Source organism: Schistocerca nitens, chromosome 9 (genome assembly GCF_023898315.1).
Source record: "Schistocerca nitens isolate TAMUIC-IGC-003100 chromosome 9, iqSchNite1.1, whole genome shotgun sequence".
Lineage (NCBI taxonomy): Eukaryota > Metazoa > Arthropoda > Insecta > Orthoptera > Acrididae > Schistocerca > Schistocerca nitens.
The window spans coordinates 17,497,255-17,519,267 of NC_064622.1; the positions used below are offsets into that span (position 1 = coordinate 17,497,255).

The following is a 22,013-nucleotide window of genomic DNA, read 5'->3' on the forward strand; positions in this document are numbered from 1 at the left end:
GCAGAACTATTGAGCTGTGCTGCCTTTCCACAATTCCGAAAGTGTTGCCACTGCAGGAATTTGTGCGTGAACTGACCTCTCGATTGGGCCTCGTAAGTGTTCGATGGGATTCATGTTGGACGATCTGGGTGGTCAAATCATTCGCCCAAATTGTCGACAATGTGTTTCAAATCAATCGTGAACAACTGTGGCCCAGATACATGGTGCGTTGTCATCCATAAAAATTCCATCATTGTTTGGGAATATGTTGTTGTTGTTGTGGTCTTCAGTCCTGAGACTGGTTTGATGCAGCTCTCCATGCTACTCTATCCTGTGCAAGCTTCTTCATCTCCCAGTACCTACTGCAGCCTACCTCCTTCTGAATCTGCTTAGTGTATTCATCTCTTGGTCCCCCTCTACGATTTTTACCCTCCACGCTGCCCTCCAGTACCAAATTGGTGATCCCCTGATGCCAGTTGTGCCACAAACTCCTCTTCTCCCCAATCCTATTCAATACCTCCTCATTAGTTGTGTGATCTACCCATCTAATCTTCAGCATTCTTCTGTACCACAACATTTCGAAAGCTTCTATTCTCTGCCGGCCGGAGTGGCCGAGCGGTTCTAGGCGCGACCGCTGCGGTCGCATGTTCGAATCCTGCCTCGGGCATGGATGTGTGTGATGTCCCTAGGTTAGTTAGGTTTAAGTAGTTCTAAGTCCTAGGGGACTGATGAGCTCAGAAGTTAAGTCCCATAGTGCTCAGAGCCATTTGAACCATTTTCTATTCTCTTCTTGTCTAAACCATTTATCGTCCATGTTTCACTTCCATACATGGCTACACTCCATAGAAATACTTTCAGAAACGACTTCCTGACATTTAAATCTATATCCGATGTTAACAAATTTCTGTTCTTCAGAAACGCTTTCCTTGCCATTGCCAATCTACATTTTATATACTCTCTACTTCGACCATCATCAGTTATTTTGCTCCCCAAATAGCAAAACTCCTTTACTACTTTATATGTCTCATTTACTAATCTAATTCCCTCAGATTCACCCGACTTAATTCGATTACATTCCATTATCCTCGTATGCTTTTGTTAGTGTTACAAGGCCAGATCAGTCAATCATCCAGACTGTTGCCCCTGCAACTACTGAAAAGGCTGCTGCCCCTCTTCAGGAACCATACGTTTGTCTGGCCTCTCAACAGATACCCCTCCGTTGTGGTTGCACCTACGGTACGGCTATCTGTATCGCTGAGGCACGCAAGCCTCCCCACCAACGGCAAGGTCTATGGTTCATGGGGGGGGGGAGGGGGGGGGTTGGGAATATATAGTGCATGAGTGGCTGCAAATAGTCTCCAAGCAGTCGAAAATAACCATTTCCAGTGAATGACCCAGTCCAGTCCATTAAACACAGTCCACAACATTGCGCAACCACCACCAGCATGCATAGTGCTGTGACTTAACGAACTTTACGCTCTCATTTAAGTATATGGCCGAAACAATCAGCCTACAGGAACTGTGAAACAAACCCTGTCATTCAGGACTGGGTGCCACAAAGGGCGCAGATTCACAGACACCTCACAGGTGTCTATTGTCTACTGAGGCATAAGCATTGTAGTGTGCGAGTGAAACAAACGAGAACCTACGTCATAGGGAAACCCTGTAGAAGGCTTTTGTGGCCAAGGAGCCGTAGCAGTGTTAAATATGGCGGGCCTAAGATCGGCCATAAAGGGAAACATTTATGAAAACTATTTAATTCTGTAGTACTGCAGGGAATCAAGCCACAGTAATTTTAATCTCCCATCCTCCATTAATTCTCATGGTGGTTCCAATGAAACTTGAATATTGATCATATGTATAATAGTTTAGGATTTACTGTTAAAGTGAAATTAACAAGTTTTGTAACAAAGACCTGAATGCTAAAATTTGAACGCTTTGTTCGATCTTAATAATCTACGTTTGATATAGAAGCACATCATTAAAATGACAAACGTTGTAAATATCAACTCTGTAACTTTATTTGTTTATTGTTAAAAGATAAAGTAACTTTAAATTATCAGTATTTACAGTTAAGCATCAGATCATCATTTGCTCCAGACAAAACACTTTGAACGATGGCAGCATGACACCTTATTGAATCATTAGGTAATAGAATATTTGTTGTAAAGTTTAAGAACAGTTACTTTTGTTCTTTATTTATTTATCAGGAAGCACATTGGTGCAAGGCTACTGGCCGTGGCCTTCAAAGCAAAGAAGGAAATTGTATTGGTTTTATGTAAAAGAATTTAACAATGGATATTATTCTTACCTTATTTAGAACGTGGCAGTGGTCAAGCTTTGATTATTTAAATATGTTAAAACTTAAAATAATGTAGAATAAGGTGTAACCAATCAGATGGACGGCTTCAGGAAAGGGAACTGCCCTAGTCAGTTGAGCGAGGAGGTTCGGCTCGCGCAGAAAACGCGGCCGGAGACGGGCAGAGAGGGACAGTTCTGGTCGAGACACCAAAGGGACAGTTCGGCTGGTGACACCAAAGTGGACAGTTCGTCTGGAGACACCAAAGACAGACAGTGCTGGCGGAGACGCGAAAGCGGACGGTCGGTGTTTAGGTAGCTAGGAAATGAGACGACTTAGAAAATTTCACGTTGTGTGACATCGCGGTACTTAAGTGTGAGCGGTGAGCAGCGGCGCGCCTGGTGTGAACTCTAACTTTTGGCGAAGATAACGAGGTGGGTCTTGCACCAATGTGCTTTCTGATAAATAAACAAAGAACAAAGGTAACTATTATGCACTAAACTTTACAACAAGTATTCTATTACCTAATGATTGAATAAGTTACTATTTGGGGAGCAAAATAACTGATGATGGTCGAAGTAGAGAGGATATAAAATGTAGACTGGCAATGGCAAGGAAAGCGTTTCTGAAGAACAGAAATTTGTTAACATCGAGTATAGATTTAAGTGTCAGGAAGTCGTTTCTGAAAGTATTTGTATGGAGTGTAGCCATGTATGGAAGTGAAACATGGGCGATAAATAGTTTGGACAAGAAGAGAATAGAAGCTTTCGAAATGTGCTACTACAGAAGAATGCTGAAGATTAGATGGGTAGATCACATAACTAATGAGGAGGTATTGAATAGAATTGGGGAGAAGAGGAGTTTGTGGCACAACTTGACAAGAGGAAGGAACCGGTTGGTAGGACATGTTCTGAGGCATCAAGGGATCACCAATTTAGCATTGGAGGGCAGCGTGGAGGGTAAAAATTGTAGAGGGAGACCAAGACATGAATACACTAAGCAGATTCAGAACGATGTAGGTTGCAGCAAGTACTGGGATATGAAGAAGCTTGCACAGGATAGCGTAGCATGGAGAGCTGCATCAAACCAGTCTCAGGACTGAAGACAACAACAACAACAACAACAACAACGAGGTGGAATATTAGACTTGTATTTCGAGATGAGATTGTGAATGATCGAACTGTGTCAAATGGATATGCGCTCGAGTGTAACAGCAACTCTAAATACTATCACTTCCGCTATTAGTTTGCTTTCTGAATAAACATTATTCTAACCAAATCGCAACTGTGTGGCCTACGTCATTTATGGGTCGTTAATTTAGTTCCCGATATTATTATTACTGTTATTATATGTTATATATATTATATTTACTTTGTATTTCGTAATCTTGCCATCAGCCAGACAATTTAACCAAAGCGTCACAAGTGTCTAATTTAGGGCGTGTAATGAGATACGTGCGGTTCAACACCTAGACTAGGTTGAGCCAAGAAATTTCTACGGAGAGGAACCGCATGTGAGTCCGAACATGTATTGGATGTTAGTTCCGGGAGCCTTGTTGACAACCTGGATCCATGGCTTAGTGGGGTCTGTGCGACACTCAAACCCTACCATCAGTTCTTACCAACTGAAATGGGGACTTGTCTCACAAGGCCAGGGCTTTCCGGTCGTCTAGGCTCCAATCGGTATCGTCATGAGCCCAGGAGACGCACAGCAGTTGGTGTCGTGCTATTAGAAAGACGCTCACGTCAGTCGTCTACTGCCGTAGCCTATTAACGCCAAATTTCGCCACACTCTCCTAATGAAAACGTTCGTTGTACGTCCCGCATTGATTTCTGCGGTTATTTCACACAGTGTTGCTGCCTTGTTAGCGCTGACAACTGTACGCTGCTGCTCTCGGTTGTCAAGTGAAGACTGTCGGCCTCTGTGTTGTCCGTGGTGAGAGGTGATGCTTGAAATGTGCTACACACGGCACACCCTTGACACGAATTCCCTAAAGACTTGCGAAATAAAATGTCCCATGCGTCTAGTCCCAACTACCATTCTGCACTCAAACTCTGTTAATTCCCGTCGTGGCATCATAATCACGTCAGAAAGCTCTTCACGTGAACCACCTGAGTACAAATGACAGTCCGCCAACTGCACGGACTTTTTACACCTTGTGCACGCCATACTACCGCCATTTGTGTACGTGCATATCGTATCGCTATCCCATAACTTCTGTCACCTCGGTCTACAGCGTGCAATATTATAACAGCATGGGTTTTATGCAGTTGATGACGATATATCTAAATCGCCGATTATGATTCTTCAAAGCTCTAAAGGTGGTGTATACACAGACGACGACATATTGGCGAATGGGATTAAGATGTTATTTTCCTTTTGGCACTGCAAAACATTATGAAAATTTTGCACGGATATTTAGATGTCCATTGTGATGGTGAAATGAATAAAAGGACGGCGGTATTGAACAAATTCTCCTAAATTGTATGTTAAAAAAAAAGACTGCAGTAAAATAACGATTTTTCCCATAATGGTGATAATGTGTTGTGTATAGACCTTCAGTGTGTAGAATGTGGTATCACCTGTTGCCACCACCGGAGGGCGTCAAAGTTGGCAAAGGAGTTGCAAGTTTCAGTCAGATGCCGATAGCTGTCGTGCGGAGTCGGTGGACCCAATGCGCGCGCCTGCTGAGCCACATCCCCAGGACTCCGAACACGAGCGGCCCCTGCCACTGTGATATGGTGTTGTTGTGGTCTTCAGTCCTGAGACTGGTTTGATGCACCTCTCCATGCTACCCTACCCTGTGCAAGCATCTTCATCTCCCAATACTTACTGCAACCTACATCCTTCTGAATCTGCGCAGTGCATTCATCTCTTGGTCTCCCTCTACGATTTTTACCCTCCACGCTTCCCTCCAATGCGAAATTTGTGATTCCTTGATGCCTCAGAACATGTCCTACTAATCGGTCCCTTCTTTTTGTCAAGTTGTGCCACAAACTCCTCTTCTCCCCAATTCTATTCAATACCTCCTCATTAGTTATGCGATCTACCCATCTAATCTTCAGCATTCTTCTGTAGCACCACATTTCGAAAGCTTCTATTCTCTTCTTGTCTAAACTATTTATCGTCCATGTCTCACTTCCATACATGGCTACACTCCATACAAATACTTTCAGAAACGACTTCCTGACACTTAAATCTATACTCGATGTTAACAAATTTCTCTTCTTCATAAACGCTTTCCTCGCCATTGCCAGCCTACATTTTATATCTTGTCTACTTCGACCATCATCAGTTACTTTGCTCCCCAAATAGCAAAACTCCTTTACTACTTTAAGTGTCTCATTTCCCAATCTAATTCCCTCAGCACCACCCGACTTAATTCGACTACATTCCATTATCCTCGTTTTGCTTTTGTTGATGTTTATCTTATATCGCCGGCCAAAGTGGCCGAGCGGTTCTAGGCGCTACAGTCTGGAAACGTGCGACCGCTATGGTCGCAGGTTCGAATCCTGCCTCGGGCATGGATGTCTGTGATGTCCGTAGGTTAGTTAGGTTTAATTAGTTCTTAGTTCTAGGGTACTGATGACCACAGCAGTTAAGTCCCATAGTGCTCAGAGCCATTTGAACCATCTTATATCCTCCTTTCAAGACACTGTCCATTCCGTTCAACTGATCTTCCAAGTTCTTTGCTGTCTCTGATAGAATTACAATGTCATCGGCGAACCTCAAAGTTTTTATATCTTCTCTATGGATTTTAATACCTACTCCGACTTTTTCTTTTGTTTCCTTTACTGCTCGCTCAATATACAGATTGAATAACATCGGGGAGAGGCTACAACCCTGTCTCACTCCATTCCCAACCGCTGCTTCCCTCTCATGCCCCTCGACTCTTATAACTGCCATCTGGTTTCTGTACAAATTGTAAATAGCCTTTCGCTCCCTGTATTTTACCCCTGCCACCTTTAGAATTTGAAACAGAGTATTCCAGTCAACATTGTCAAAAGCTTTCTCCAAGTCTACAAATGCTAGAAACGTAGGTTTGCCTTTCCGTAATCTTTCTGCCACCTAGTCGCGGCTCCGACAGCGTCGTGCGTGCTTTAGATCAAAGAGCCTCATGCTTGTCGATGTTCAGAGCTGAATTCTATTTACTGCTGCCGCGCCTTCCTTTGCTTGGAGTAATACAAGTTAAGTAGGTCTTCTGTTTGCTTTGTCGACTTGTTCCCTAATCGCTTCTGCTGCTGGCCAGCTTTCCTCCACAGCTGTTGGTGCCCCACTCTGTAACCGACCTCTCCTTGCCATTGTCTACCAAGTTGTTCATAACGTAGAACGTACCTGAAAGATAATATTTTAGCGGGAAAGCGAAAAACTTTTCTTAGAGTTGACAATATTTTCCATCTGCACTGTTATTAAATATGTTTATTCACAGTCGCTATTTCGACCTGTGCCGGCCGTGGTGGCCGAGCGGTTCTAGGCGCTACAGTCTGGAACCGCGCGACCGCTACGGTCGCAGGTTCCAGTCCTGCCTCGGGCATGGATGTGTGTGATGTCCTTACGTTAGTTATGTTGAAGTAGTTCTAAGTTCTAAGGGACTGACGACCTCAGATGTTAAGTCCCATAACGCTCATAGCCATTTGCAGAACACTATGAAGTTTGTCGATCCATAATCGTTCCTTTTCGGAGAACTCTGGCCTCGTGTCAACCTCGCTTTCATACTCCATATGCATATTAAGGGTAGATCACATAACTAATGAGGAGGTATTGAATAGAATTGGGGAGAAGAGAAGTTTGTGGCACAACTTGACTAGAAGAAGGGATCGGTTGGTAGGACATGTTCTGAGGGATCAAGGGATCACCAATTTAGTATTGGAGGGCAGCGTAGTGGGTAAAAATCGCAGAGGGAGACCAAGAGCCGGCCGAAGAGGCCGTGCGGTTAAAGGCGCTGCAGTCTGGAACCGCAAGACCGCTACGGTCGCAGGTTCGAATCCTGCCTCGGGCATGGATGTTTGTGATGTCCCTAGGTTAGTTAGGTTTAACTAGTTCTAAGTTCTAGGGGACTAATGACCTCAGCAGTTGAGTCCCATAGTGCTCAGAGCCATTTGAACCATTTTTTTGGAGACCAAGAGATGAATACACTAAACAGATTCAGAAGGATGTGGGTTTAAGTATTTACTGGGAGAGGAAGAAGCTTGCACAGGATAGAGTAGCATGGAGAATTGCACCAAACCAGTCTCTGGACTGAAGACCACAACAACAACAACTTGCATATTGAGACGGTGGTTCAAATGGCTCTGAGCACTATGGGACTCAACTGCTGAAATAATTTTTACCGAAAAATCGACTCCAAAATCATTTGAAAGTAGAATTCTCCGACCTCAAATTCATGAACGTTGATGCAGGTGCGGTACGTCAGATACGAGTGGAAGAGACGCAGGTACTGGAACGAAATTGTCATTACCTGGGAGTACTGGTGAAAGGAGAGTGTCAGAACTCTCCATTACATTGATTAAATATTACACCGAGTATCGAAAAGAATTTAGACAACTTCAAACTATTCGTTTCATTGTGTAAGATTCTGCTATTCTCTATGGAAACAAATAAGCACTCAGATCTCGATAGTAACAATCTGATGGCGAAACACGGGAGTGCGATTCTAAGCATTGTTGTGAGACGATGTCTGTCTGCGAGAGTAAAATTTCAGTAGTGTTGGTCGAGAGCTTTGAGACAGAAGACGTGTTACGCTGCCCTAACGTCGGTGATGGCAGATCTTACCACACTCAAGGACTGATTTCATTTATATGACCAGGAGAGACTTACATAGCTTAACCACGACTGAAGATGGAATTCAAGGTAAAATTCGCAAGCATAGCGTAAAGCGCAATTGCAGGGTTAGGCTCGCGATTGTTAGTCCGAGTTTGCAATAATCCCGTGTTTTTCTTCTCAGTTAAAGAAGCCTCCTTATCCTCCAAATAATAATAATTATGCTCCACATCTAATTCATAAATATACTGTGGTTATTAAATGTTAATGTAACTTTGAATTAAAATAATTTGTTAATCAGGCAGTCAGCCATTATTGATACTTATAAGGTCATTGTCAGGCATTTCGCCAATATTAATACTTGTCAGCCTATTATTGATCATGATGACTCCTGAAGTTTTTGAATAGAATTAATTTATGAAATCCCTTCTTACAAGTTATTTAGTAGTTAACAGGACCCAAGCAAACCCCTTTTTATTAAATTCATTCTTAGTAACAATAAGCTTTAGCCGCTGCTGCTGCATGCTGCTGCGAATTGCTGCAAACCACTTGGAAAAAGGTAGTCATCTAAAGAGGTGAGTGCAAAACTTAGGGCCAAAATGGAGACAATAACACATCACAACATGTCATGTACTCTAATCAGTCAATTCCGTTGCACAAGCCAGATTCTGTACCACTTGTAAATTCTTATTCAAGTACGCAGTCAGAAAGCTTAACCAAATGTCAGTTTTAAGTTTTTCATGTAACGATCTGTTGGGGGTTTGAAACTGACGCTCATACAACATGCACATAGTGTTATGCAGGTTAGATTCCGAATACTGATAGCTCCGGGTGCTTATCGAGTCCATTTTCACAGACGATCATAGGCTTTATTTGTTGTAGGTACGTTACACTCGATACTTCAGGTTCAGTTGTCTGCTGTAATACGCCTTTCTGCCCCTTCAGTTAAAGATTTACCATTTAATGCGTCTGGTACCTTATACATTAGTTTAAGCAGTCTAGTAGATCTGTTACACTTTCTAAGTGTTCTGCCAATAAAACGCAGTCTTTAGTTTGACTTCCCCACAACATTTTCTGTGTAATCTTTCCAATTTAAATTGTTCGTAATTGTAATTACTAGGTGTTTAGTTAAATTTACCGCATTTAGATTAGACTGATGTATCGTGTAACCGAAGTTTAACGGATTTCTTTTAGCACTCATGTGAATGAGTTCACACTCTTCGTTATTTACGGTCAATTGCCAATTTTTGCGCTATACAGATATCTTTTCTAAATTATTTTGCAGTTTGTTTTGATCTTCTTATGAGTTTACAAGGCGATAAACGACAGCATCATCTGCAAACAGGATAAGACGGCAGCTCGGATTCTCTCCCAAATCCTTTACATAGACAAGGAACAGCAACACTCCCTTGGGGAACGCCAGAAATCACTTCTGTTTTAGTCAACAACTTTCCGTCAATTCCTAAGAACTGTGACGTCTCTGACGGGAAATCACGAATCCAGTCACATAACCGAGACTATATTCCATAAGCATGCAATTTAACTAGAAGCTGCTTGTGTGGTACAGTGTCAAAGAGTCCTGAAAATCTAGAAATACGGAATAAGTTTGAAATCCCTTCTCAATAGCATTCAACACTTTGTATGAGTAAAGAGCTAGTTACGTTTCACAAGAACGACGTTTTCTAAATCCGTGTTGACTGTGTGTCAGTAGAGCGTTCTCATAATGTTCGAACATAATGTATGTTCCAAAATCGTGCTGCATATCGAAGTTGATGATATGGGCTTGTAATTTAGTAGATTACTTGTCCTATTGCCTTTCTTGAATATTGATGTGACCTGTGCAACTTTCCTGTCTTTGGGTACGGATCTTTCGTCGAGCGAGCGATTGTACATCGGACATGTCCGAAAAAACAGATACCATCTTAGTAAATATATAGTTAACGCTCACTGGCCACTTGACCATCTTCTTCTTCTGTGCGAATGCACAAACATTGCCCGAACTCTTACGGGAATCGGTGGCTAAGATGGATAGAGCGTCTGCCATGTAAGCAGGAGATCCCGGATTCGAGTCCCGGTCGGGGCACACATTTTTGTCTGTCCCCCTTGACGTATGTCAACGCCCGTAAGCAGCTGAGGGTGTTCATTTCATTGTAATTTCATTCTAACGTGCTGCTTGGCCACCGATCGTATCTGTTCTTTCGGACATGTCCGAAAAAACCGATACCATCTTAGTAAATATAAAGACCTGCTTTTGTTACCGTGTTTAAGGTGCTTCACTATTCCGAGGACATACGTCACTCTGCATGTTAATATATTCTTTTATACGTAATTTTAAGACGACACTGTGAGCTCAGAATGAATCTATCACTATGCAGAGAAGTCGACGCTTGTCTGAAACTTCTTGTCGAGTTGAAAGTGTTTGTGGGACTGGGGTTCGAACATGGGACCTCGCCCCACGCTGGCAGCGCTCTTCCTAGCCCAGAAATCGGGGCACGCCTCACGCCACAGGAAGTATCCGGGTTCGAATCACGGTCCGGGCATTCAGTTTTAATCTCGCAGGAAGAGACGTAATGCTGTATATGTCCCGATTCCGCTCATAGTTGTGAGACAGCATCGCTGCATAAGCGTGCGTAACAAAGTCTGTGTATTAATTGTGGGAGCAATATTTTCTCTGTGGTGTAATTTTTGGTACCTTGATAAAAAGATAGTAAAATAAAATAAAATAAATATCTGGGGATATTACAGGTTCTGGAAAGGTAGGTATCAGGCATACAATTTCAGCTTTTCAAACGTGATCGAGACGCCACCAACACCGAAACTAGATTATCCTCCGCAGGATGTTTCTTTGACGTACCTGTTTCCTCGTCATGTCTTCGCATAAGACCACGGAACGCTACTGATTTTTACCACACCGCACACGAGAAAGATCAGTTCTGACGGGCAGCAACGTACAACGGAGCGACACTCGGATGCTGTCTGTACAACGCCCGCTGCTCAACGCTGCAGCACTGGAGATCGTCACCCGAGTCCCTGACACTGTACGTATTACGTCAGGCTGCGGCAAGGTCAGACAGATTAACCGCACAGTCGTGTAACGCCGCCGTGAGCGATAACTCTGACATAGAGCGGGAACTATTGATAAGGTATATGACGAGCGGAAACGAGTTGTATTTTCTGCGATAATTTGTGCGGTCTTTGCGACTGGTCAGGCAGCATTCTCAATATTAATGAAGAAAAATGCACAGTGCTACAAGTTCACTGCTGACGTCCATTTATACGCAGCAGTGTTGAGATTCGTACCGAACGCGCCCTAAGCAAGGCGCAACGAGACGTTCAGCTGTCGGGAACAGCTGAAACTCGTGGTTTCAGCAGTTGACCTGTCTCTTAGCTGCTCGCAGTTTCCACTCCCAAGAGTTTCCTCCAGCTTCGGGCAACCGACAGTGAGTAGCTTTAGGATTAGACGCTGTGTCGTGAGAAGCTTTATTGCTATCCAGTGAACACCAAGAAATACACTAAATCCAATGAATGACACTGGGGATGCCATATTCCTCAGTGCGAGATTTCACGAGAGTTGGAAAGAAGTCTCCAGTATTAACCCTGTTACTCCCTCGCTTCGAGAGATAATTCACTCCGTCCTATTGAAAAATTAAATGAATAAATAAGTAATAAAGAAACAGGTTCTTGCCAAAAGCAGTAACGTACAATATCTGAAAAAATGAAAGCTCGATTCACATCTACGTCTGCATGTAAATCTATACTGCATTACGGTGTGTGGGGAGGGTTCGGTCGTGTCGCTATCTTAGTTCCCAATCACAGGTCCACCCGCGAATATTGCGTGGGAAGAGTGACAGTCCATAAGCTTCTCTGATATTTTCGCCATGGTCATTTAGCGAGTCGCATGTGGGGGAAACAATATGTTGCCCGTATTTTCATGCAACGTACGCTATCGGAAATTCAGCAGTAAATGTCTCTGTGGTGCGTAGCGTCTGTCATTGTAGCGTCTGTCATTGGAGATTGCTGAGTATCGCAGTAACGTTCTCGGGCCCCGTGCCGAAAGGTTTCCCTTCCATTTCTCCCAATCTACTAAAAGGTCGCAGGGTGATGAGAGATATTCAAGAACTCGTTGAACGAGTGTTTTGTGAGCCACATCTTTTGTGGGTTAGTTACATTTCGTTAACTCGTCCCAGCCTATCTCAGACTGGCTAAAACATTGTCTGAAAAATAATGGAACACCCTGAAGGGGAGGGCGACACGAAATGAAACTTCACAGGTTTAGAGGGTAGGTGTTCTTGTTTCAGTGATTGCAAAATCTAGTGAAATTTACAGAGAAATTGGCAAATGGTTCAAATGGCTCTGAGTACTATGGGACTTAACATCTGAGGTCATCAGTCCCCTAGAACTTAGAACTACTTAAACCTAACAAATCTAAAGACGTCACAAACATCCATGCCCGAGACAGGATTCGAACCTGCGACCGTAGCGGTCGTGGGGTTCCGGACTGAGGCGCCTAGAACTGCTCCGCCACAACGGCCGGCAGAGAAATTGGCAGTATGTGTCAGTTTCCAGTATGACGATGCACTGCCTCTGGCGTGGAGGTATGCACTGTTTCAGTTCCGAAGGGTGTAGGGTGTCATAAAGGAGTTGCATCGTCTCTTGAAGCAAGCTAACCAAAGACTGTTGTCACTTGGTCCCGATATTTCCCATACTGGCACTGGACTGTAGTTCATATCCAAGTTGTTCCCACGCATGTTCTATTGGGGCAGATCTGGGGATCTTGCTAACCGTGGGCATGGCTCAACATCACGCTGGCAGTTCATAGAGACACGTGAGAGGCAACGCACGAGGATGCAGGATGTCTGTGGCGTACCAGTGTGCTGTCAGAGTTCCCTCAAACACTACCAGCCAAGATCTGAAGTCATGCACGATTGGCCCCACATCATGACAGCAGGACTTAACACTTCAGAGCCTCTCCAAAACACTGTAAGGATGGGACATCACCCTAGCTCACAGCACCACTCGAGTCAAGGACATTTGTCTCGTGACACCAATGACACCCTACGCATGGCATGGTAATTCCCTGGTCTGGCTCCTGCTAAGCTAATGGTGTGGGATGACACAGAATATTGTTGCTTTACGATGTGCACAGTGCACAATACGGCGACCCTCCCATGTGGTGGTCTGGCAGGGTTGACGGGAACCCTGACAACGAGTTTGCCTGCCCTGACATTCCCATGCAGTCCCAACATCACAGTACTGTCACGACCGAATGCCCTGTAAATCTGGATATTGCCCGATTCGTCCGGTTGGCCAAATGAAGCCCCACATTGAGGACTCTTTCGAACTCTGTAAGGTGATGGTAAGCAAGGGACTTGTCCGCATCCCTCACGGTAACCACTCAACATGTGATGCTGCTCACGCCACTTATAGGCGCTGTCTCTTCCCGACCCTGGAAACAATGTGCAGTCCTAAAGCACTGACTGCAGACTGACCAGCACAGTGCCGCGAAATGGCACCGAGAAGGTGCTGACTCGCGGGCCAGTGGAAATAGCAGGCCGTGGCACACCTCCAGTAAGACAGAGTTCAGCGCCCCCTGTCAGCACTGATTCAACCAGCTGCTCATTGCTGGTTGGCACACCTCGGTCGCAGACTTTGAGAGCATCGGTACTGAGTAATAGGAAGACATTACTTACTCTGCTTTCTGCGAGTAGTAATAGAGAGTAAAGTACTTGCAAGTAGGAGGCACAGGAAGTCACTTCATAAAGAGAACTTAAGTTTCTTTTCTTTTTAGAAATACAGTTTTCAATTAATCTTCAAGCGTTTTGTGGAGATGATTTCGGATTCCTGCCACTGGCTCTCCTTACTTGTTTGTGTTGGTGCTGACACAACAAACAATACTAGTCCTGAACGACACTAATGCACTCTCGTGGCCATTCCACCGGTCAGAGGGAATTGCAACTCGTACGTGCCCTCTAATGCCTGGAACTTGAAGTTGCATTGACATTCGACCTCGCCTTCTGTGTCCTACACTTTCTTTGTCAGGAAAGTAAAATTAACGTGAAGATGGGATGACTTTCAATTCTGCTGCTTCACGGCGCACACACAAACTGAGAAGAAGGCGCCGTACCCAGCCCCTGTCGTAATTGTGACATCACGTAGCACCATCGTCTGATTACGAGAACAGCTGCGAGAATAATCTGGTCCGTTCGCAGCTGTGAGGGCTGGCTGTGGTGCTCCACGGATGCGCTGCTCTCTGGACGTCCTTCGTCACGTAGAAGAGAACCTGACTCCAGTTACTCGAAACGAGGCCCGTCCCATGTGCTCTTACAGCGCAGCACAGGTCAGAACTCGTCTCCGCTCTGTGCATACCGTGAAGTGGGAGATTTGAAGGTGACCCCATCTTCAAACTTATTTTAGACCCAAACGTGCTTTTCCGGACATGGGTTCCCTACCAAAACTTCACCTACTGTTTCTCCTGGAAGACTGTAATGCGAAACTCTTCGAGGGTCGAGTAGAGACGACTGGGCAATCATTCTGACGACGATACGAGCAGTAGATACTAAAATTCGCCGGTACTAAGCGACTCTGACAAAGGGCAACTGATCATCCAATGCAAGACAAACGGCCGCAGCAGAGGCAGAGAGCACATCGCTTGTGGTTAAGTAAAGAGCATTTCAGTTCTGGAGAGCAGTTAGGATGTTACCGAAGGTAGTGGTCTGACATGATGGCTTGAAGTCGAGAGTGCTGGTGGTAATCTGATTGAGCAAAGAGCGAGACGGGCAATAAGAGAAGTCCTACTATTTGACAGAGCACTGAAAGATCAAAAATGTTCAAGTGTGTGTGAAATCTTACGGGACTTAACTGCTAAGGTCATCAGTCCCTAAGCTTACACACTACTTAAATTATCCTAAGGATAAACACACACACCCATGCCCGAGGGAGGACTCGAACCTCCGCCTGGACCACTGAAAGATCGAAGGCGAATCAAAGCACCAGGAAAAACTCAGCATTCGCACAAAGCTATTGAGGTCCTTAAAACAACCGAACAAGACAAACTATTCCACCTAGTGTGCAAGATATATTACACAGGTGAAATGCAGGGTGACAATTATTGAACTAAATGAAATAAAATCGTCATAAGTGGTTTGCGTCGGGACGTTTAATCTGCACGGTTGGCCGCAGGGCATTATGGGGATTGTATGGTTTGTTTTAGTGAAGAAGCCTACATTCATTTGGATGGGTTCATCAATAAGCAAAATTGGTGCATTTGGGGGACAGAGAATCTGCATTTCGCGACCGAGAAGTCTCTTCACATTCAACGGGTGACTGTGTGGTGTGCAATGTCCAGTCACGGAATAATCGGTGCGATATTCCATGATGGTAGAGTGACTACTGAACGATATGATTTCATCCCCCTTTTCCCAACGACAAGATGTGGTTCATGCAAGACGGAGCTCGACCCCATCGGAGCAGGAGAGTGTTTGATGACCTGGAGGAGTACTTTAGGGACCGCATTCTGGCTCTGGGGTACTCGGAGGCCACTGGAATGGGCCTCGATTGGCCGTCATGCGACCCCTTTTCGCGAGGCTATATCAAAGACAAGGTGTGCAGCAATAACCCCAAAACCACTGCTGAGCTGAAGACAGCCATTCAGGAGGTCATCGAAAGAATCGATGTTCGGACCCTTCAGCGGGTCGTGCAGAATTTTCTATTCGTCTGCGCCACATCGTCGCCAATGATGGGAGGTATATCGAACATGTCATAACCTAAAGTATCTGTAGCACGTTTACATGTTGAATAAAGTGCGTGCCCGCCCTAGTTTGTAACTAATTTACTTTTTTTCATATAGTTCAATAATTGTCACCCTGCACCTTGAGTCCTTAAGAAGAATTTATGGATGCCAATTCCAAAGAAGTCCGGTGCTGACAGGTCTGAGCTACTAAAATATCAGCTTAATAATTTATGGTTGCGAAATAACGACACGAATTATTTTCAGAGAGAGGGAAAATGGGTAGAAGCCGACTTCGGTGAAGATCAGTATAGGTTCGGAGAAATGTAAGAAGACGCTACTGACGCAGCGACACATCATAAAAGACACTATAAAGAAAGCGAAACCTACGTTTATAGTATTGACAATGTTGCCTGGGATACACTTTTTCAAGTTCTGAAGATATGATAAGATTATCTACAACAGTTACACAAAACCACACTGCTGTTCTAACTGCCAAAGAACATGCAAGGGACGCAGTGGTTGAAAGGAGAATGAGATGAGAGTTGTAGAAGATGAAGATCAAGAAAAGTCAGACAAGTGGAAAGGAATACAGTCGAGTTAAATCAGGTAATCCTGAGAGAATTAAGTTAACAGATGAAGACACAAGACGTAGTGGATGAGATTGTCGTATATGGGTTGCAAAACAGATGACGATGGCCGAAGAAGATAACATATCAAATGCAAACTGCCAATAGCAAGAAAACTGTGCGTAAAAGAGATAAATCTTTTAACATCGAATATAAATTTAACTGTTAGGAAGTTTTCTCAGAAAATATTTGGTGCACAACCTTACATGGAAGTGAAATGTGGATTATAAGCACTACAAAACAAGGAGAAGAAAAGCTTGTGAAATCTACATCTACATCTAGATCCCTACTCCGCAAGCCACCTGACGGTGTGTGGCGGAGGGTACCTTCAGTACCTCTATCGGTTCTCCCTTCTATTCCAGTCTCGTTCCACTAGAACTACTGATGGCCTCGGGAGAGCCAGTCATGACAAAACTCTACCATCTGGTGAGCAAGATGTATGAGACAGGCGAAATACCCTCAGACTTCAAGAAGAATATAATAATTCCAATCCCAAAGAAAGCAGGTGTTGACAGATGTGAAAATTACCGAACTATCAGTTTAATAAGTCACAGCTGCAAAATACTAGCGCGAATTCTTTACAGACGAATGGAAAAACTGGTAGAAGCTGACCTCGGGGAAGATCAGTTTGGATTCCGTAGGAATGTTGGAACACGTGAGGCAATACTGACCTTACGACTTATCTTGGAAGAAAGATTAAGAAAAGGCAAACCTACGTTTCTAGCATTTGTAGACTTAGAGAAAGCTTTTGACAATGTTGACTGGAATACTCTCTTTCAAATTCTGAAGGTGGCAGGGGTAAAATACAGGGAGCGAAAGGCTATTTACAATTTGTACAGAAACCAGATGGCAGTTATAAGAGTCGAGGGGCATGAAAGGGAAGCAGTGGTTGGGAAAGGAGTGAGACAGGGTTGTAGCCTCTCCCCGATGTTATTCAATCTGTATATTGAGCAAGCAGTAAAGGAAACAAAAGAAAAATTCGGAGTAGGTATTAAAATTCATGGAGAAGAAGTAAAAACTTTGAGGTTCGCCGATGACATTGTAATTCTGTCAGAGACAGCAAAGGACTTGGAAGAGCAGTTGAACGGAATGGACAGTGTCTTGAAAGGAGGATATAAGATGAACATCAACAAAAGCAAAACGAGGATAATGGAATGTAGTCAAATTAAGTCGGGTGATGCTGAGGGAATTAGATTAGGAAATGAGACACTTAAAGTAGTAAAGGAGTTTTGCTATTTAGGGAGTAAAATAACCGATGATGGTCGAAGTAGAGAGGATATAAAATGTAGACTGGCAATGGCAAGGAAAGCGTTTCTCAAGAAGAGAAATTTGTTAACATCGAGTATAGATTTAAGTGTCAGGAAGTCGTTTCTGAAAGTATTTGTGTGGAGTGTAGCCATGTATGGAAGTGAGACATGGACGATAACTAGTTTGGACAAGAAGAGAATAGAAGCTTTCGAAATGTGGTGCTACAGAAGAATGCTGAAGATAAGGTGGGTCGATCACGTAACTAATGAGGAGGTATTGAATAGGATTGGAGAGAAGAGAAGTTTGTGGCACAACTTGACTAGAAGAAGGGATCGGTTGGTAGGACATGTTTTGAGGCATCAAGGGATCACAAATTTAGCATTGGAGGGCAGCGTGGAGGGTAAAAATCGTAGAGGGAGACCAAGAGATCAATACACTAAGCAGATTCAGAAGGATGTAGGTTGCAGTAGGTACTGGGAGATGAAGAAGCTTGCACAGGATAGAGTAGCATGGAGAGCTGCATCAAACCAGTCTCAGGACTGAAGACCACAACAACAACAAACAACATTGTTCGTGGAAGGAATGATTGTCGGTATGCTTCTATGTGGGCTCTAATCTCTCTGATTTTATCCTCATGGTCTCTTCGCGAGATATACGTAGGAGGGAGCAATATACTGCTTGACTCCTCGGTGAAAGTATGTTCTCGAAACTTCAACAAAAGCCCGTACCGAGCGACTGAGCGTGTCTCTTGCAGAGTCTTCCACTGGAGTTTATCTATCATCTCCGTAACGCTTTCGCGATTACTAAATGATCCTGTAACGAAGCGTGTGCTCTCCGTTGGATCTTCTCTATCTCTTCTATCAACCCTATCTGGTACGGATCCCACACTGCTGAGCAATATTCAAGCAGTGGGCGAACAAGCGTACTATAACCTCCTTCCTTTGTTTTCGGATTGCACTTCCTTAGGATTATTCCAGTGAATCTCAGTCTGGCATCCGCTTTACCGACGATCAACTTTATATGATCATTCCATTTTAAATCACTCCTAATGCGTACTCCCAGATAATTTATGGAATTAACTGCTTCCAATTGCTTACCTGTGGCTAAATGATAAGGAATCTATCTTTCTATGTATTCGCAGCACTTTACACTTGTCTACACTGAGATTCAATTGCCATTCCCTGCACCATGCGTCAATTCGCTGCAGATCCTCCTGCATTTCGGTACAATTTTCCATTGTTACAACCTCTCGATATACCACAGCATCATCCGCAAAAAGCCTCAGTGAACTTCCGATGTCATCCACAAGGTCATTTATGTATATTGTGAATAGCAACGGTCCTACGACACTTCCCTGCGGCACGCCTGAAATCACTCTTACTTCGGAAGACTTCTCTCCATTGAGAATGTCATGCTGCGTTCTGTTATCTAGGAACTCTTCAATCCAATCACACAACTGGTCTGGTAGTCCATATGCTCTTACTTTGTTCATTAAACGACTGTGAGGAACTGTGTCGAACACCTTGCGGAAGTCAAGAAACACGGCATCTACCTGTGAACTCGTGTCTATGGCCCTCTGAGTCTCGTGGACGATTAGCGCGAGCTGCGTTTCACACGACCGTCTTTTTCGAAACCCATGCTGATTCCTTCAGGGTAGATTTCTAGTCTCCAGAAAAGTCATTGTACTCGAACATAATACATGTTCCAAAATTCTACAACTGATCGACGTTAGAGATATAGGTCTATAGTTCTGCACATCAGTTCGGCGTCCCTTCTTGAAAACGGGGATGACCTGTGCCCTTTTCCAATCCTTTGGAACGCTACGCTCGTCTAGACACCTATGGTACACCGCTGCAAGAAGAGGGGCAAGTTCCTTCGCGTACTCTGTGTAAAATCGAACTGGTATCCCATCAGGTCCAGCAGCCTTTCCTCTTTTGAGCGATTTTAATTGTTTCTCTATCCCTCTGTCGTCTATTTCGATATCTACCATTTTGTCATCTGTGCGACAATCTAGAGAAGGAACTACAGTGCAGTCTTCCTCTGTGAAACAGCTTTGGAAAAACACATTTAGTATTTCGGCCTTTAGTCTGTCATCCTCTGTTTCAGTACCATTTTGGTCACAGAGTGTCTGGACATTTTGTTTTGATCCACCTACCGCTTTGACATAACCAAAATTTCTTAGCCTGGTGCTAGAGAAGAATACTGAAGATTAGTTGGATATATCGAGTAACTGATGACAAGATACTGATTCGAATTACGAATAAAAGAGAGACGTGACAGGACTTGACCAAAGAAGAGATAGAGTGCTAGAACACATCCTGAGGCATCAATAAATCATCTGTCTGGTTATGGATGGAAGTGTTCGGGATAAAAATTGCAGAGGGAGAGGAAGGCCTGAATGCAGTAAGCAGATTCAAAAGAATGTAGGATGCAGTAATTATTCAGAGATGAGGAGACTTGCAGAGGATGAATTAGCGTGGAGAGCTGCATCGGGACAGTCTTCGAGCAGAAGACCACAACAACAACAACGGACAAATAGAAAAATAGAAATATTTACTCAAACTAATATTAATGATCACAAGGTATATAACTATCACAAAAGAGAAAACATACGTTTCACAAAAATACCACATTACTACCATTCCCAAATTGGTCACATTAGTAAGGCATGTTTGTCTCATTAAAGAGCAAGAAGAGGGAACTCACGATTGCTTTTTTTCCATTTTTATTTATTTATTTAATTATTTATTGTTCCGTGGGACCACATTTAGGAGAAGTCTCCATGGTCATGGAACGAGTCAATACATGAAATTATAACACGATTGTAGAAACAGATGATATGAAATATAAGAAACATATTCAGGCGACAAGTCGTAAGTTTAAATAAAGAAAATCAAGAATGTAACACTGGAATTTGCTTAATTTTTTAGCTCTTCCAGGAGCTCCTCGACAGAATAGAAGGAGTGAGCCATGAGGAAACTCTTCAGTTTAGACTTAAAAGTGTTTGGGCTACTGCTAAGGTTTTTGAGTTCTTGTGGTAGCTTATTGAAAATGGATGCAGCAAAATACTGCACTCCTTTCTGCACAAGAGTCAAGGAAGTGCATTCCACATGCAGATTTGATTTCTGCCTAGTATTAACTGAGTGAAAGCTGCTAACTCTTGGGAATAAGCTAATATTTCTAACAACAAACGACATTAAAGAAAATACATACTGTGAGGGCAATGTCAAAATTCCCAGACTATTGAATAGGGGTCGACAAGAGGTTTTCGAACTTACACCATACATAGCTCGAACAGCCCGTTTTTGAGCCAAAAATACCCTTTTTGAATCAGAAGAATTACCCCAAAAAATAATACCATATGACATAAGCGTATGAAAATATGCGAAGTATACTACTTTTCGTGTTGAAGTGTCACTTATTTCAGATACTGTTCTAATGGTAAATAAAGCGACATTTAGTTTCTGAACAAGATCCTGAACATGGGCTTTCCACAACAGCTTACTATCTATCCATACGCCTAGGAACTTGAACTGTTCCGTCTCGCTTATAACATGCCCATTCTGTCTGATTAAAATGTCAGTTCTTGTTGAATTGTGAGCTAGAAACTGTAAAAACTGAGTCTTACTGTGATTTAGCATCAAATTATTTTCCAAAAGCCACGAACTTATATCATGAACTACATTATTTGATAATGTTTCAATATTACACACAAGATCCTTCGCTACCAAGGTGGTGTCATCAGCAAACAGAAATATTTTTGAATCACCTGTAATACTAGAAGGCATATCATTTATATAAATAAGAAACAGCAGTAGCCCCAGCACCGACCCTTGGGGAACGCCCCATTTAACAGTGACCCATTGGGACTGAACATCATTACCACTCTCAATATTGCGGAGGATTACCTTCTGCTTTCTGTTCTTAAAGTAGGAGGCGAACCAATTGTAAGCTACTCCCCTTACTCCATAATGTTCCAACTTCTGCAGTAATATTTTGTGGTCAACACAGTCAAAAGCCTTCGTTAAATCAAAGAAAACACCTAACGTTCGCAACCTTTTATTTAATCCGTCCAAAACCTCACAGAGAAAAGAGACTATAGCATTTTCAGTTGTTAAGCCATTTCTAAAACCAAACTGTACATTTGACAGCAAATTATGTGAATTTAAATGCTGCAGTAACCTTGTATATACAACCCTCTCGATAACTTTAGCAAACACCGATGGCATAGAAATAGGTCTATAATTGTCAACATTATCCCTGTCTCCCTTTTTATAAAGTGGTTTCACTACCGAGTACTTTAATCGTTCAGGAAACCGACCACTCCTAAAGGAAAAGTTACAGATATGGCTAAGTACTGAGCTAACATACG

At 43.3% G+C, this 22,013-nt stretch overlaps 1 protein-coding gene across 2 annotated transcripts in view; it reads right to left on the reverse strand.

Moving 5' to 3' along the window:
* LOC126203122 (UDP-glucosyltransferase 2-like) overlaps positions 1–22,013 on the reverse strand; it is a 79,913-nt gene that overhangs the window by 54,087 nt on the left and 3,813 nt on the right. Inside the window, exon 1 of one of the 2 annotated variants that reach the window (XM_049937370.1) lies at positions 10,893–11,035. The exons of the other annotated variant lie outside the window; for it this stretch is intronic. Coding sequence (XP_049793327.1) covers positions 10,893–10,907 — 15 coding nt within the window. The 5' untranslated portion in view covers positions 10,908–11,035. Of the gene's footprint in view, positions 1–10,892; positions 11,036–22,013 lie in introns of those variants that run through there. 2 annotated transcript variants of the gene reach the window in all.